The sequence below is a fragment of the Carettochelys insculpta genome, chromosome 3 (assembly GCF_033958435.1).
Source record: "Carettochelys insculpta isolate YL-2023 chromosome 3, ASM3395843v1, whole genome shotgun sequence".
NCBI lineage: Eukaryota > Metazoa > Chordata > Testudines > Carettochelyidae > Carettochelys > Carettochelys insculpta.
The window spans coordinates 114,367,884-114,383,136 of record NC_134139.1 but is presented as its reverse complement, the minus strand read 5'-3'; the positions used below and the strand labels follow the sequence as shown (position 1 = coordinate 114,383,136).

Genomic DNA, 15,253 nt, shown 5'->3' with positions numbered 1-15,253 from the left:
CAGAGCTAGAGGTAGACAGCAGAGGACCCTCACCTTGCCACCTCCATCCGGTGCCAGGTGGAGCTGGCCGAGCACCCATTCTGCTTTGAGGAGGAGAAGGCCACTTGGCACCAGGCAGCCTGGGGGGAGTTCCTGACCACCTTACGGGATGTGGTGGCCACCTACTGGGAGCTCCTGGCCTGGTTGCCCCTTCCTGCTGCCCCCCTTGCTGCTCTCCTCCTGGCCCCCCGTCCCTCCTGCTGCCCCCCCTTGCTCCTCTCTCTATGGCCTCACTCGCCAGCTTCCCAGGAGAGGATCTCATTGCCTCAGACCATCAGCCCAAGGCCAGTCCCCAGCTCTACCTCCCTGTACTCCCTACTCCCTCTCAGCCCCACCAGGGACCCTGGACAATGGCAGGGCATGGGACCCGGGGCCGGCATAGGTCGCACCCCTGACCCAGAGTGATGGCCCACTGGGCGGGCCACCTAGGTCCCCCTCCCCCCAGTAAATAGTTAGCCCCCCATCCACTGCAAATAACTAGCCAAGTACCAGTGCAGGGCCTCCCAGACACAGATCCCATCCTGGTAGGCTTGGTGGCTTAGGACAGTGGCTGGCTGGGGGTTGCCAGTGCCAACCTCAACCGCCCACCCCTGCACAAAGGCCTCCCCCTTATTCTACACGATGTTGTGGAGCATGCAGCAGGTGCTCACAACCTGGGGGACATTGATGATGCCCATGTCCAGGCAGGCAAGGAGACAGTGACACCGCCCCTTCAAGTGCCGGAAGGTGTGCTCAGCCACCTGGTAGGCATAGTTGAGCTGCACGTTGAAGCACTCCTGGCTGGGGGTGGGGTAGCCTGTATAGGGCTGCATGAACCAGCGCTGGCCACCTGCACAGGGCTGAGTTTCAGAAGACCCATGCGTAATGGGTGCAGGTGGGCCAGCCCATGTATATGTCCTGGAACGAACCCTGGCTGTCCACCACGGCCTGCAGTACCACAAAATGGCAGCCCTTCCTGTTTATGAAATGTGTTCTGCTGTGCTCTGGGGCATGGATAGGTATGTGGCTCCCTTCGAGGGTCCTGAACCACTCTGGGAACCCCAGTGCAGCGAAGACCATCATAGCTGCATCCAGGTCCCCGATGCAGATGACCCTCTGGAGGAGCATGGCATTTAGAGCATGGACCACCTACAGGGGTAGTCATAGGCACCCATGAGGGTGTGCAGGGTGTGACTGGCCCCTCGGGCCCACCCCAGCTTCCCTAGACCCCCTAGTGGGTGCATGCCTGGGCCTCCTCGCCTCTATCATGACAGCCCCAACTGTGGCCTTGCTCACACCAAATTGGTGTCCCATGGAGTGATAGCTGTCTGGAGTGGCCAGCTTTTAGACAGCTATCGCAACCCTCTCCTGCATGGGGAGGATGTGCCCCATCCAGGTGTCCTGATATCTCAGGGCCAGGGACAGCCACTAGCACAGCTACAGGATGGTCTGCTGCTGCATCTGGAAATTCCAGAGCCGCCGGTCATTGTCCCACTCCCCCATGACCAGTTGCTCGCACCTCTTGGAACTGCTGGGGTAGCTCCAGAGCTGGCAGAGCACCCAGGGGCAGGGACGACCCCGTGGTCTGGGACATCCCCTTCTGCCCTTTGGCGGGGGAGCTGCCAGGAGCTGCAGGGCAGCCACCAGTGCTATGGTGTGAGCTGATGCCCAGGTGCCAGCTAAGGGTCTGGTGGGGCAAAGGGGGTGATGGCACACCAGCAGCCACGCTAAGCAGCCAGGGCAGGCTGGGTTCTTTGGTTTGTGTTTAGTTCAGGTACAGCAGCAAGAGGAAAATTACACTTAGAGAGGCTTTAACAGTTACTTTTTATTTATACAAAGATGGAAACAATTTAACTAAGACAGGTGATTAAAGTACAAGTTAGTACTCGCAGTTTTTTAAAGGGGAAACAACACAATTAAACTTTAGAAAAGTTTTAGACAAACTAGCTAGCTTAAACTAATATAAGCAATGTGTACACAAGAAAGGCAAGTTGCAGGTGTGATTTTCACCTCTGCCTCTTAGACCTGGTGGAACCAGAGTCTTTCCCTCAATTCCTATAGGAAAGAAGTGTAGTACAGGTGTAATTCTTACTCCTGCCTCCTAGATCCAGTGTGACCCAGAATCTTTCTCTCAATCCCTCGGGAAGAAGTAAATACGAACCAGGCGTCCCCAGTCTTGGGAGTTAATTCCAGACCTGGCCAGCAGGTGTAGGTGATTGAAACTCAAAGGGGGGGGGGTGGTCTGCCAAGCCCCTTTATACCCCTTTTGTCACGTACGCTTCTTCCTGGTCTCAAGTGGCCAATTGGGAGGAATGTTTTGAACCCCAGGTTTTCCAGGGAAGATGCAAGGCTCAATTCGCACCTGTGAATTGTGGACAATTGGGCACCTTTGGAGGTGATGGGCGGGGGTTTCCCCGTTCTTCCTGGGGAAGTGATCAAGGCGTGTCAATTACCGAGATCAGCCAGAAGGGAGGCCATTAGCTAGCCCATTCACTGTCTGGTTTTTGTGTATAGTAGAGAGGCTGGGCGAGACAGCACACCTGCGTTCCCAGGACATCAAAGGCTGCCTGTCTCCCTTGCTTGTTTCTCTCTCTGTCTCTCCCAGTGTGGGGGAGACGAAGAAAAGGCCAAGTGTGGGGTTCATGTCTGGCTATATATGGCCAGGCCATTCCGCTGGTGGCAGTCAGAAGGGTGTCAAGCTGCTGTTGTTCCATGTCCATTCCTGTGGCACTGTGTCTGCAGGGCTTATGGCAGCTCCGCAGGTCTTGTGCTGGGCAGGCTGAGGGTTTTGGGGAGGGGTCCTTTAACGGAGCAGCTTGCTGCAGCCCTGGAAGGGCTTGGCTATCCTGCAACTCCATGCACAGCGTTTCCTGGTCCTTTCTTTAGAAAGAGGCCATTGCTGAGTGTAGATGTTCTCTTTCAATGTCCTGGACGGCCCCTTTCAATGTGGCATGTTGCCCTTTTGACAGCACTCATCAACGGTGCCAGCCCCAGCCCATGTGTAGACACTTTCCTTTGAAAGGGTGTCTTTCGACCACTTTTGAGAGAGCACTCCAGAGTGGACATAGCTAAAATGTCTTTTGAAATTGCACTTAGGTATTTTGAAATAGCATTTCCAGCCCAGAGCGCTATTTTGAAATAGTGCATTAGAGCCCAGTTGGGTCTGTTTTGAAATAGGCTTTATTCCTCAGGGAATGAGGTTTACCACCATTGAAATAACACACTCTTTATTTCAAAGCTATTCAGAAATAGCGTGTGTCTTTTAGAGAATTTCAAAGCCATTTCAAAACAACTGCTGTTATTTCAAGATAAGTTGGCCATGTAGACATAGACCAAATATTCTGATGGTTAAAACCAAGCCCTGTTAGTGCCTCTGCCACTTCCCTGACTCTCGTCCTTCAAGCTACCTTCCCATGTCTTGATTGTTGCAAATTAGTCAATGAACAAACCACTCTATTAGGGATGTATTTAGCACTGTTATTTTGGGAAACAAAAAGGAACAACAATGTACTTTAAACACGTGGACTATGTTTACAGTACAGCCATCTGTCTACAGACGATAATTTCCAGCAAAGCTTTTGTCGACAGATTGCGGCCAGACAGCAAAGCGGATTGAAAAAGCAACACTGATTTATCAGGCTGACATAAACTCTCCTGTCAACCTCCCTTACTCCTTCTGATAACGAGGACTACCTGGGTCAACTATTGAGCTCTGATAATTCAATTTTCCGCATCCCTACTAGGCACATGAAATTGAACCTCAGAAGATCAACCCTGATGGGTTCGATCTCCTGATAAGTATAGAGGTGCCCTCAGAGTCACATGATGTTTTAAGGTCTGATTCAAAGAGAATCTTTCCAATGATTTCAAAGTGCTTTGGATTGGGCCCTTACTACTCAACTATCAAATATAATGCCACCAGTGGCACACATTCATGTTACATATAGCTCCTAGAGGTAAAAACGAAACAGATGTAGAAGAGTACATTTTGTGAAGAGGAAATAATCAAATCATTGTACAGAGGCATAGTGAATTTCTCTCTCTCTCTCTCTCTCTCTCTCTCTCACGTATTGTTACATTCATTGTCTTCCTATTCAGCACAATTACAGTGTCTGACATCGGGTTGTGGGCTGTCTTATTATGCAGGAAAAAGGAACCAACAGAACTGGAAATGACAACTGTGTAGTCACCATACAAACGAGATAAAACCATTTGATGGTAGCACATGAGCTGAAGAATGTCATCTCAAATGTGTCATTGAATGAAAGAAACATTTCTTACAACAGCCAAAAGCTGAAGCAAATTTCAATGGAGAAAAAAAAATAATTGATTTACCTTTCTTCTCACCTTCACTTTTCACTGGAGCTGAAATAAGGGAAAATGCTATTCTTCATGTCTAGAAGTTAATGATAAATAATACCAACAACATTTTGTGCCCACGTTATACAGAATGCCTGCCATGGAGGGAATGTCAAAACACTTTACAAACATTAATCTATTTACCCTTAGGAGAGGTAAGTCTCATATATAAATATTAATATGTATAGATGCAGAAACTGAGGTTCAGAGAGATGCAAAGACGTGCAAAGGCGCACTGTAAATCAATGACATGGATGGGAATAAAACTCAGGCCTACAGACTTCTACTGCAGGGGTTTAACCACAGGACAACCTCTCCTCCTTCTCATTTATATGCTGAGTTACACACACAGGATGAAGTCTTCAGAATAATCACATCAGAAGGAGGGTAAAATGGGCGGGGAAAAAGATAGAAAACTCTTTGAAGCACAGTCCATGCTCCCTGCTTTAGGAAATTTATGTGTTCAGTACTTTGCATATTAACACAAGCAAAAAGTGTTTAACTTTGAAATAATAATAATAATAGTAACTAAAGTGACGTACATGTAAAATACATTAAATACTTTAAATTAGTGTTACTAAATAAATATATACTTTAAATTAAAAGTATGGCCTCCATTTTCATTTGAGTGAGGTTACATAAACACAACCAATGGCAAGGTTTGGACTAAATCCTACCAAACATCATTTTGGAACAGACACTCAAAAGCACTTAAATAATTTAAGAAAGCAAACCCCATTGAAAGTGGGTCCAGTGCTTGTCAGTCACTACAGCAGTTTTGAACATTCACATTGTAGGTGCTTATATAAGAATTTAGGAGCCTAGCTTTAGGCACATGGGGCTGAAAACTTTGGCTTTGGCCCATAATTTAGGATCTGGTGTGAGCAGATATTCTGTGTTTATCACCCAGTGAAGTCTATAAACTGTTACCTGGTTTTGCTTGCTTTTCTTCTTTTTTGACTTCAGGTTCTGAGAAAAATATTAATAAAAATATTTTTAAAGGTTAACTTCAAGAACAGAAATTCATTCATTTCAATGTATGTCATAATTTTGTTACTCAGAATTTATACCCTCTTTCAACTAAAGAAGACTTTTATAGCTGATAGGTCTGTGATAGTTGTAATATCACTGCATGATATCTTGTGGCAAATGCTGAATTTTAACAGTGACCAGTATCTAACAAAATCAACTTTTTTTTAATGACATGTACTGTAAATGCTCTACAAATCTCATGAGGCAGAGGAGACCTCATGCTGACTACCGTTGCCAATAGCATTGCTTTGCTCAAATACACTTACTTAAATACAAGGAATTATGACAGGGTGCACAAAGATTAAAATTCCAGAAGCTGAGTAATGCGTTTGTATCTTTTAAAATGACTGGATGGATTATCTAATGAATTATTTCTACAATGGATAAAAAACAGCTTAATTTCTGAGAACAAAAGTACTTTTGCTGGACATGAAATCATCTTTGCTGGACATGAAATCAGGACAGGGGAGAGCATTAAATAAAGCAGAATGATCAACTGGGAAATACAAAACCTTTGTCAGAAATGCCCTTTCCTGTTATTTTTCGTCATTGATAAGACTGTTATAAGGGAAAAAAATACTGAGTTTAACTATATGTAACAAACCCCATATACATCCGATCCTCAGACAGGAGTAAATAGAGATGGGGTAAGGAATCTTTTAACTAGAATCTCCAGCTGGTCAGCAATCATTCAGTCTTCTTCCAAAACCCCACAACGTATGTGCTTATTATTCCTCCACTGATGGAAATATAAATATTACCCATGTAAACCAAATACAAAAGAAGGTAAACTTTATATAAGATAACATATTCCTTTTTCTCAAGGCTCCTTAATTCAGCGTGCATATCTAGTTGGTGCAACTCAGGAACAAAAAACCCCATGAGAATCCCTCTTGTAGATCAGACCCAATGTTTATCTAGTTCTATGTCCTGCAAGTAAAAGAGACTTCAGAGGAAAGTGTGAGAAATCCACAGTAGGTAGAAATGGGGTAATTTATGTTTACCTCTAATACAAATCTTATCTTGATCTCTAATTTTATCTTATCTTGATCTCTAATATTCAGGGATTGGCTTAACCCTAAAAGCATAATCATTAATAATCTTTCAAAATTTTGTTTTCATTAATTATGAAAATTCTGGATATTCTTGATTATTTACATAAGTATATATCCATTTATGAATATTTTTAAGTACTTGGTTTCCCATGGCAATGAGTTCTATGAAACATGTAAGTAACCCTTAGAAAAGTATCAGTTTTATTTAATTGAATATCCCTTTATTCCATGTTATGAGATACGGAGAACAGACTTTCTTGATCTCAATTCTCTGTGTTATTCATTATTTTCTTCACAGGAAAGCTTTTCTATCTTTATTCTCATTCTTCTCTGGACCCCATGTCAGTCAGAACTATCCTTTATGAGATGCAGTGGTGAGAAATACATATAGTATTCCAGATAAGGCACAACCACTGGACATATACAAAGACACATACATTTTATAGTGACAGAGAGAAAGCAGTCAAGCAGCACTTTAAAGACTAACAGGGTAATTTATTATGGCCATGGTCTGAAGAAGTGGGTCTCTCCCATGAAAGCTCACATAATAAATAATTATTTTGTTAGTCTTTAAAGTGCTACTGGACTGCTTTTTTTATTTTGATACATTTTATAGTATTTGTCATTCCATCCCTTATGCATCCTAATATCTGTTTAGCCTTTTGGTGCAGTTACACACTGAGAAGTGGTCTTCACCAAGCTGTCTACAATGATGCACAGGTCCCTTTCTTCAACTTATCTAATTAATTTAGACGCTAGTATAGTTTATGAATAGTTTACTGTGGCGTGTAGATAGCAGATATTGCTTCAGATTGAAGATCTGAGTTCTAGTCTCAGTCCTGTCGCAGGCCTGCCAAGTGATCTTGGACATGTCACTTTTCCCGATGTGTGCATCCATTTCCCTACTATCAACTTCGAACAGCACTATGAAAGAGGCAGATATTATTGTTTTGTCTCCAATGTGTATTAGAATGAATTTCATTTGCCATCATGTTGCCCATTCACATATCTTGTTTACATCTCTCTGAAGTTTTCCAATGTTTTTTCTGACACGGAGTAACCTCAATAACTGTCATCATCAAATTTCAATACACTACTCATGCCCCGTTCAGGTCATTAATATCAATCAACATATGATTTAGTACAGAACCCAGGAGCACCTCACAGTTGGCCTTCGGCTCTGATGAAAACTAACCACTTGCTCCAACTTGTTGCTTTCTGTCTGGCTTCAGTTTTCAGTCCATAACAACATATGTTATACCTAATGGCTAAGGAAGACCTTATGGTACATTACCTAACCCAACTGTCCTATTCTGATCATTTATAAGATCCAGCTGCCAGATATACAGAGCTAAATTTTGTTCACCAGAGTAGAACATGAAGAGAAATGAATCTGTGCACCTGCAAAACATTTTCCTGGGCATTAGATTTATAGTAACTATCAACTGACACAAATCTATTGAATGTCCCAAAGAGAAAGCAAAGGTAAGTATGTGACACTGACGCTGTAAGCATCTAGGTAACAATGGAAGTGTGTCCATTATTCTTCAATTTAGAAAACACATTTTGTTCCCAAATTGATGCTTACATTAGGAGAATGTGAGCTCTAGAGAAACAGGTCACAGGGAACTTTTAATTTCTTCTGCAAAACAGCCACCCATAGTGGTTAGCAGTCCCTGAGCACTGGCAAGTGGCACTAACACTGCTTGCTGCATTTAGCACCCCAGAGGTGGCGTATCTGTTAGGTGGAGGCCTGGCCTTGGTGCCAACCCCCTGTCTCCATACTGGACACCACATGGAGGGCTGTGCTAGAAGATCACATTCTACAATTTTTCAAAATACAGAGTAATGCCTACCTACTGCTGAGCTCCTTGAGGCACATTTGCACCCACTCTGCATAGCTACGAAGACTCCAGCCGTGCACCTCAAAGAAATGTGTAGCTAATGTTTTCACAGTATCTAGCCTGTTCTCCAAAGAATTTCAATGTCTTCTCTCTCAAGTTCCTAGCTAATAAACCAAAACTTCGTAGGTTTACAAAATGTGAAACCTTCACAATTTCAATAGTTTGAATGCTTCCCCCACTCTAGTTTTACTACATTGTGTCACCTATTACCAGTGTGATTTCTATGTCATGCTAAAAATAATGTGGAAACACATATTATGCAACAAGAGTTAAGTGTGTGTGCATGTGTGTACATATACTTCATGCACACACAACAATATGAATTTTTGTTTGCTTTGAATCCTTGTTTCTGCAGGGGAAAGAGACGATTAGATGACAAGTGCTAAAATACAATTTATAGTTCACACATTCTTCATCTTTCCTTTTTTACATGTGTGAGCCAAAACTTGTTTGGAACGCAAAAATTCAATATGCTCCCTTTTTTCTTTGCACAGGTTATTATACTCTTCATATATACAAAGTCATGGTTTCTCTTGTTGTTCTTTTCCTTTCCACCTTTAAAGATACATTCAAGGTGTCTCACAGCTGGATGTTGAGTGCGATAATGGGAACTTTACAGCTTCTAATATATTATCTGTGTAGGTACTTATATGGATTGCATGACTTTAGTGTCTGATCACTGCCGCAGCTGTTGTTTCCACAAAGCATTGGGTGTTGGCAGCTGTTTTGCAGGCTGTTGGATTTGATGGACTAACAGTTTAATCTGATATGGCAATTTCTATGTACCCACCATGTACATCCTACTGAAATATCTGGTAATTTTTTTGTTCTGGATTACGTAATGCACTATAATATGACATACAAATTCAACTGCCATATGGTAAACATTAGGTTAATTCAGTAAAGATATTGGATTTCCTTACATTTAATGTGATTAGCACTAAACTAGATGTCTTCTATATAAAGTGACATATTGCTGCATAAATCATGATGTTCCTTTGGTTGTAATTAGATTATTTATTAAGGGAGCCCCTTGTTTATTGCATACTGTCACTTTGATTGAAATAACATCAATAGAAGTAAACGTAAACTCCCCTGCCTGGTTTCCCACAAGGCAATAGGTCCATAATTGCACTGGAACAATTTTCTCTTGCAAAGGTTTTCTAAAACCTTTCTTGTATGTTGTATGTGACACGTCACTTTTCATTGCTAAGAAAGCAAGAGCTAATGATGCACAGCATTGCACACAGATGCTTAAAGCCACTTTACACATCGAGGTTACACTTTTCTGACAAAATGTCAATGTGCTGCCATACACATTCAGCATCACTTGCTCAGTTCCATTTGCCTTTGAAAGCACTGCTTATATAAATTCCAGAGGATAAAATGATTTATGAAGACCTGTCACATAGGACAGCAAAACAGAAGCAACATAAACCTGAAGCAGTGGAACTGAATCCCAATCTTTAAAGGCAGAATATGTAAGATTTGTCTTGCTTTGAACTTGGGTGTCTAGAATTGATATTACAAAGATACAACCTGAGTCTGTTCCCAATGAAGTCAAATGGGAAGTTTGCATTTATCTTCAACAGCAGAAGAATACCCCCATGAAGAGGGTTTATACATATGCAGCTCTACCCTAATTTTTTAAAAAGTTGTTTTTATTTAAAAAAAAACCAGTGATCTATACAACTGATCGAAAATATCCAGGCTTCTGTGGTGGTAAATAGGAATCTTTCTGGCCTGATTATATAGGATATGATTGTACTTTATTTATTTTTATAAAGATGATGATGTTTGGGTTGTGGGTATGGGAACCTTGAAACATGGCTGTTCTTCTTTTGGCACACTGTGTTAGTGTATCAAATTGGACTTATTTGCTAATAAGACTTAAGTTGGGGTAAGATAAACAAAGTTTCTGTTAAAACAGCAGCAGCTTCAACAACTAGTCGAAGACAAGTAACACACAGCCCTATAATAAAGGGAACAAAGAGAAGATTAAAATTATTACTCTTTTGTAAAATTAAGGAAGTAAAATGATATCACTCCACGTCTTTCCTTAATTACTGCTTTTCCAATAGAAGAAAGGGGGACAGTAGTAACAGACTGTTAGTGCAGTAGACCCCTGAGTTACATGAAGGTTGCATTCCTGGGCAACCTCATGTAACACAAATTTCACGTAAGTTTGCAGGAGCTGGGAACCAGATGGCAGCCTGGCTTCCTGCTCCCCTGCGTTTACATGAGCTGGGAGCCCGACCAGGAAACTGACCAGCTGCAGCCTGGCTCCCTGCTCCCTGCTACTCCCAGAGACCAGGAAACTGACCAGAGCAGCAGCACTGGTCAGTTTCCCATCTCCTGTGAATGGCAGGCAGTGGAGTGCCTAGCTCTGACCAGCACTGCCCGGCACTGCTGGGCTAGTCAGTTTCCCTGCTCCTGCCTGGGGCAGTAGCCTGACTTTTGACAACAGAACCTGTCAACAGCAGGTGCTCTTCCTTATCTTGGAGAAGCAGAAGTCTGTTGGCAGAAGTGTCAACTTTCATTGACATACTGCTGACAAAACACATTTTGTGTGTGGATGTTCCACTCTTTTTGTCAGCAAAACTGGGATTTTGTCATTAAAACTCACTAGTGTAGCTAAAGCCTTTTGCAACTGTTATAACCAGTAACAGCAAAAGCACAGTCCTGGCTGTATGAACTGCCTTAATAGGAGTATGTCTTGTTGACTCAGCAACGCCAGGACAGCTATCCTGACAAATCATTTACAGTATGGACTTGGCGTAAGGCCAAGTGGTAGAGCTAAGTCCTGAAAAATGAGTGTTTGCGTCTTCCATTTTTTCATCCTCTCTATTATAACTAGGGATATGCTCATTAACATACATTTATTCCATTTTTTAAAAAAAAAACTATTAAAATCTGAATTCCTATATCTTGTGGAAGAGAGTTTCATACATTAAAGATAAAGTTTTAATGTAATTTGTTATTGACCAGTTTATAAAATGCCTTTCAACTTAATTATTGATGTTCCCTTCTTCTTGAGTTATAGGAAAGAGTTCGTAACAATCAATTTATTTCCACTTTACCACTGATTTTGTGTTTCTCCTTTTCCCCATTACTTGTCTTCTTTTAAACAATCTTACATATTCACATGGAAGCTTAAAATGTCTCTGATACTCTTTGTGTCTTTTTATATCACTACAGCTGCGTCTACACGTGCACGCTACTTCGAAGTAGCGGCACCAACTTCGAAATAGCGCCCGTCGCGTCTACACGCGTCGGGCGCTATTTCGAAGTTAACTTCGACGTTAGGCGGCGAGACGTCGAAGTCGCTAACCTCATGAGGAGATAGGAATAGCGCCCTACTTCGACGTTCAACGTCGAAGTAGGGACAGTGTAGACGATCCGCGTCTCGCAACGTCGAAATTGCTGGGTCCTCCATGGCGGCCATCAGCTGGGGGGTTGAGAGATGCTCTCTCTCCAGCCCCTGCGGGGCTTTATGGTCACCGTGGGCAGCAGCCCTTAGCCCAGGGCTTCTGGCTGCTTCTGCAGCAGCTGGGGATCTATGCTGCAGGCACAGGGTCTGCAACCAGTTGTCAGCTCTGTGTATCTTGTGTTGTTTAGTGCAACTGTGTCTGGGAGGGGCTCTTTAAGGGAGCGGCTTGCTGTTGAGTCCGCCCTGTGACCCTGTCTGCAGCTGTGCCTGGCATCCCTATTTCGATGTGTGCTACTTTGACGTGTAGACGTTCCCTCGCTGCGCCTATTTCGATGTTGGGCTGAGCAACGTCGAAGTTGAACATCAACGTTGCTGGCCCTGGAGGACGTGTAGACGTTATTCATCGAAATAGACTATTTCGATGTCGCAACATCGAAATAAGCTATTTCGATGTTGGCTGCACGTGTAGACGTAGCCTACATGTTTTTTCTAAGACACATGGTAATCAGAATTGAATGTATTCATCGAAGGAATCCTTATATTGTGATAATTTAACAACATATGACAATTTTAGAAATATTCCTGTCAGGTAACATTTTGTTTTCAACGTTGGCTGTCATTGCACATTGAGCAGGTGTTTGAACTCACCTTTCATTCCTTTTAAGACTTTGCATCCACCATACTGTAAGTTTCACATTCATGACTCTTGACTGATTGAAAAAAATTGCTATAATTTAAGAAAAGTATTTTCTCTTTCACCTCTCTACTGTTGTATATTTGTTTTTGAGGGACAGGGTGAGAAGATATCAGATATTGCAAGACCAAAATAGAGGACTGTGATCATCTAGTCTGGTCTCATATAAAACTGACCCAGGTATCAACTAGATCTACATACCTTGAGGGTTCACTAAAGACATAATTGATACCTTGCAATGATATATATTACAGATGAAATTTTAGCAGATATTCCATTGACTTCAAAGGGGCCAAGATTTTATCCTACACAGGTAATAGTGTAACTAAGTATCTCTGGCTACCGTGAATTGTGTAGTACATTATGGGGCAGATTTTCAAAGGTGATGTGTATAAAGAACTAAAGGGAAAATCACTGGGACTTGGAGTACTCAAATGCCCCTTTGTTTATTAGGTCATGGCCGAGAGGGAGGAAGGAGGCATTGAAGAAGCTTGGTTTTATAAGTGCTACTAACTAATAAAATTGAGTTAGTCTATTCCTTCTTGAACATTTGGTATGTTTTTACTGCTGTTGGATGAGCATTTTATGATGTTAGATTATTGTCAGGACACCTGCATCTCTTGTATAGGCAATTCCTTTATTATTACTTAAATTGGAAAAAAAAAACCCACAAACAAATATCCAAAGATCAAACCTGACATATTTATGGAGAACTGATCAGTTGAAGGCAAACATTTTGGGCATATCAACCACTGCTAGGTCCACATACTAGTGTGTTCCTATAGCTTTGCAGCCTTACAAAAGCTGAGCAAAATGTAACAATTCAAACATCTTTGGGCATAACATCATATACCAGACTTGCTGTTTGATTTTTTAATATATTTTTAATTCTAACCCACTTCTGCCAAGAGCAAACGAATGGACAACTGCAATGAAGATCTTCCTATTTGTTCTCTTCTTGTCCTATGTCTCACAGACCATCTCTTTGCTAGATTTTAACCCTTTAAAACAGTTTGAGACTATTTAAGGGCTGATGGTTTTTGTTAAATCACTATTTCACTTTCATGTTCTCATCAACAGAATCAGACTGTAGAGTAATAGTTTGCTCTCCTATTATTCTAAATATTATCTTCATATATGATGTAGAATGACAGCTCTTAAAAACTTGTCTGTCTTGCCTTTCATAAACTTTGCTAGAGAAAACATAACCACACCATTTGCAGTACTCCCTAGGAAATACCTAGCAATTAAAAATGATATTTAGTTATCTGAAGCAGTGTTAAGGCAATTGTCAGTTTCAAAGAATGACCCCTATAGCTTCCTTTCAATTTACAGTTATCATGTTACTAATTATTACTTATTATCTGCTCTTAACGTATTTGCCCATTTAATCTGAGATACTGCCCTTTAAACAAGTGACATGTGTGTAATTAGCTTGCACATAAGCTGTGTCTACACTGTAGAGTTTTCTCGATAAAACTGGGATTATGTCAACAAAAGTCATGGAGTCTGCACTTAAAATATGTTCTGTTGGGAAACTGCCAACAGAACACAGCAGTTTTCTCAAGAGAGTTCCATTGCTCCTGTACAAGGCAGAATGCCTCTGTCTACAGAATCTGTCAACAAAGCTATAGGGTAGATGCTCCAGGGGGCCCTCTGTCATCATCAGGGCTTCTAGTTCACCTGGTAGACCTGTCTGCAGAACTTTTGGACGACTGCTTTGTCGAGGGAGGGCCGGGCCGTCTGGCCACTCTCTGTTGACAGAGCAGATTGCTTTTTCAAGCTGCTTTTATGTGTAGACATGATTTGTTGAAAGAGATTTTGTTGGAAGATCTCTTCTGACGGTAACTTCTGGTGACAGATTGCTGTAGTGTAGACACAGCCATAGTGTCTGAAGTGTAAATCTAATTCTTCTCTGAACTAGTTTAATATGAATAAATAAATGCGAGAACATTCAATTGGTTATTATTTCTTGTATCACTACCTACAGAATCCCATTTTATATAGAGGATATGTGTACCCCCAGTACTTTTTATTTGAAGGTAAATCCCTATCATTAAAGGTAAGAAACAGTACATTAAAATGGTATGGTTCTTATATTGGTTAATTGACATAATATGAAATGACAAATACAACTAGGAGAGATTAGATTACATCAAAACAGGGAAAATGTTAACAATAATAGCATTCTGGCTGTGGGATCTATTTATTACCATTAGGAAACCATTGAAGGTGCATGTCACTTAACAGATAAATGAGAAACAACATTCTCGCATCACAGAACTCTTAATCTAAGGATCTGTGGCCCAGATTCTTAAAGATATAGAGATGCCTTACTCCCTTTGATTTCAGTGGCAGATAGATACCTGAATATCTGGGAAGGTCTGGGGTTTTGTGCCTGTACACAGCCTCAGTTGGGGCTTTATATATGAGAAAGTATTAGTGCACATGAATCTGATTTCAGGATCTAGGCCTCAGTTATGACATGACTTCACAAATCCTTTTTACCTTTTTCTTTGACAACAACTGGAGGCTTCACTGCTTGTTTCCTTGTGGCCCCTGAGAAAAATAAAATGTAATACACATTCATGGAAAGTGAAGGAATGGAGGACCAGGTACAGCACTAATTTTATGTAACAGAGCTTTGGTTGATACTTCATGTCTCAAAAACTAACAGGCTTTCGTGGTTTGTGGGTTTTTGTTTTTGTTTTTTTTAAAATCTTTTATTCTGTGTGACACTGTTCCTTGAAGAGAAACACTA

General features: G+C 41.7%; 1 protein-coding gene across 15 annotated transcripts in view; it reads right to left on the bottom strand.

Annotated features, from left to right (window-relative positions):
- The window catches only part of TRDN (triadin), a 351,197-nt gene that overhangs the window by 74,596 nt on the left and 261,348 nt on the right, over positions 1–15,253 (bottom strand). For all 15 annotated transcript variants that reach the window (XM_074990631.1, XM_074990634.1, XM_074990630.1 and 12 more), the window contains 3 exons: positions 15,001–15,051; positions 5,308–5,346; positions 4,354–4,383 (listed from right to left, as the gene is read on the bottom strand). In XM_074990631.1, coding sequence (XP_074846732.1) covers positions 4,354–4,383; positions 5,308–5,346; positions 15,001–15,051 — 120 coding nt within the window. The remainder of the gene's footprint in view (positions 1–4,353; positions 4,384–5,307; positions 5,347–15,000; positions 15,052–15,253) is intronic.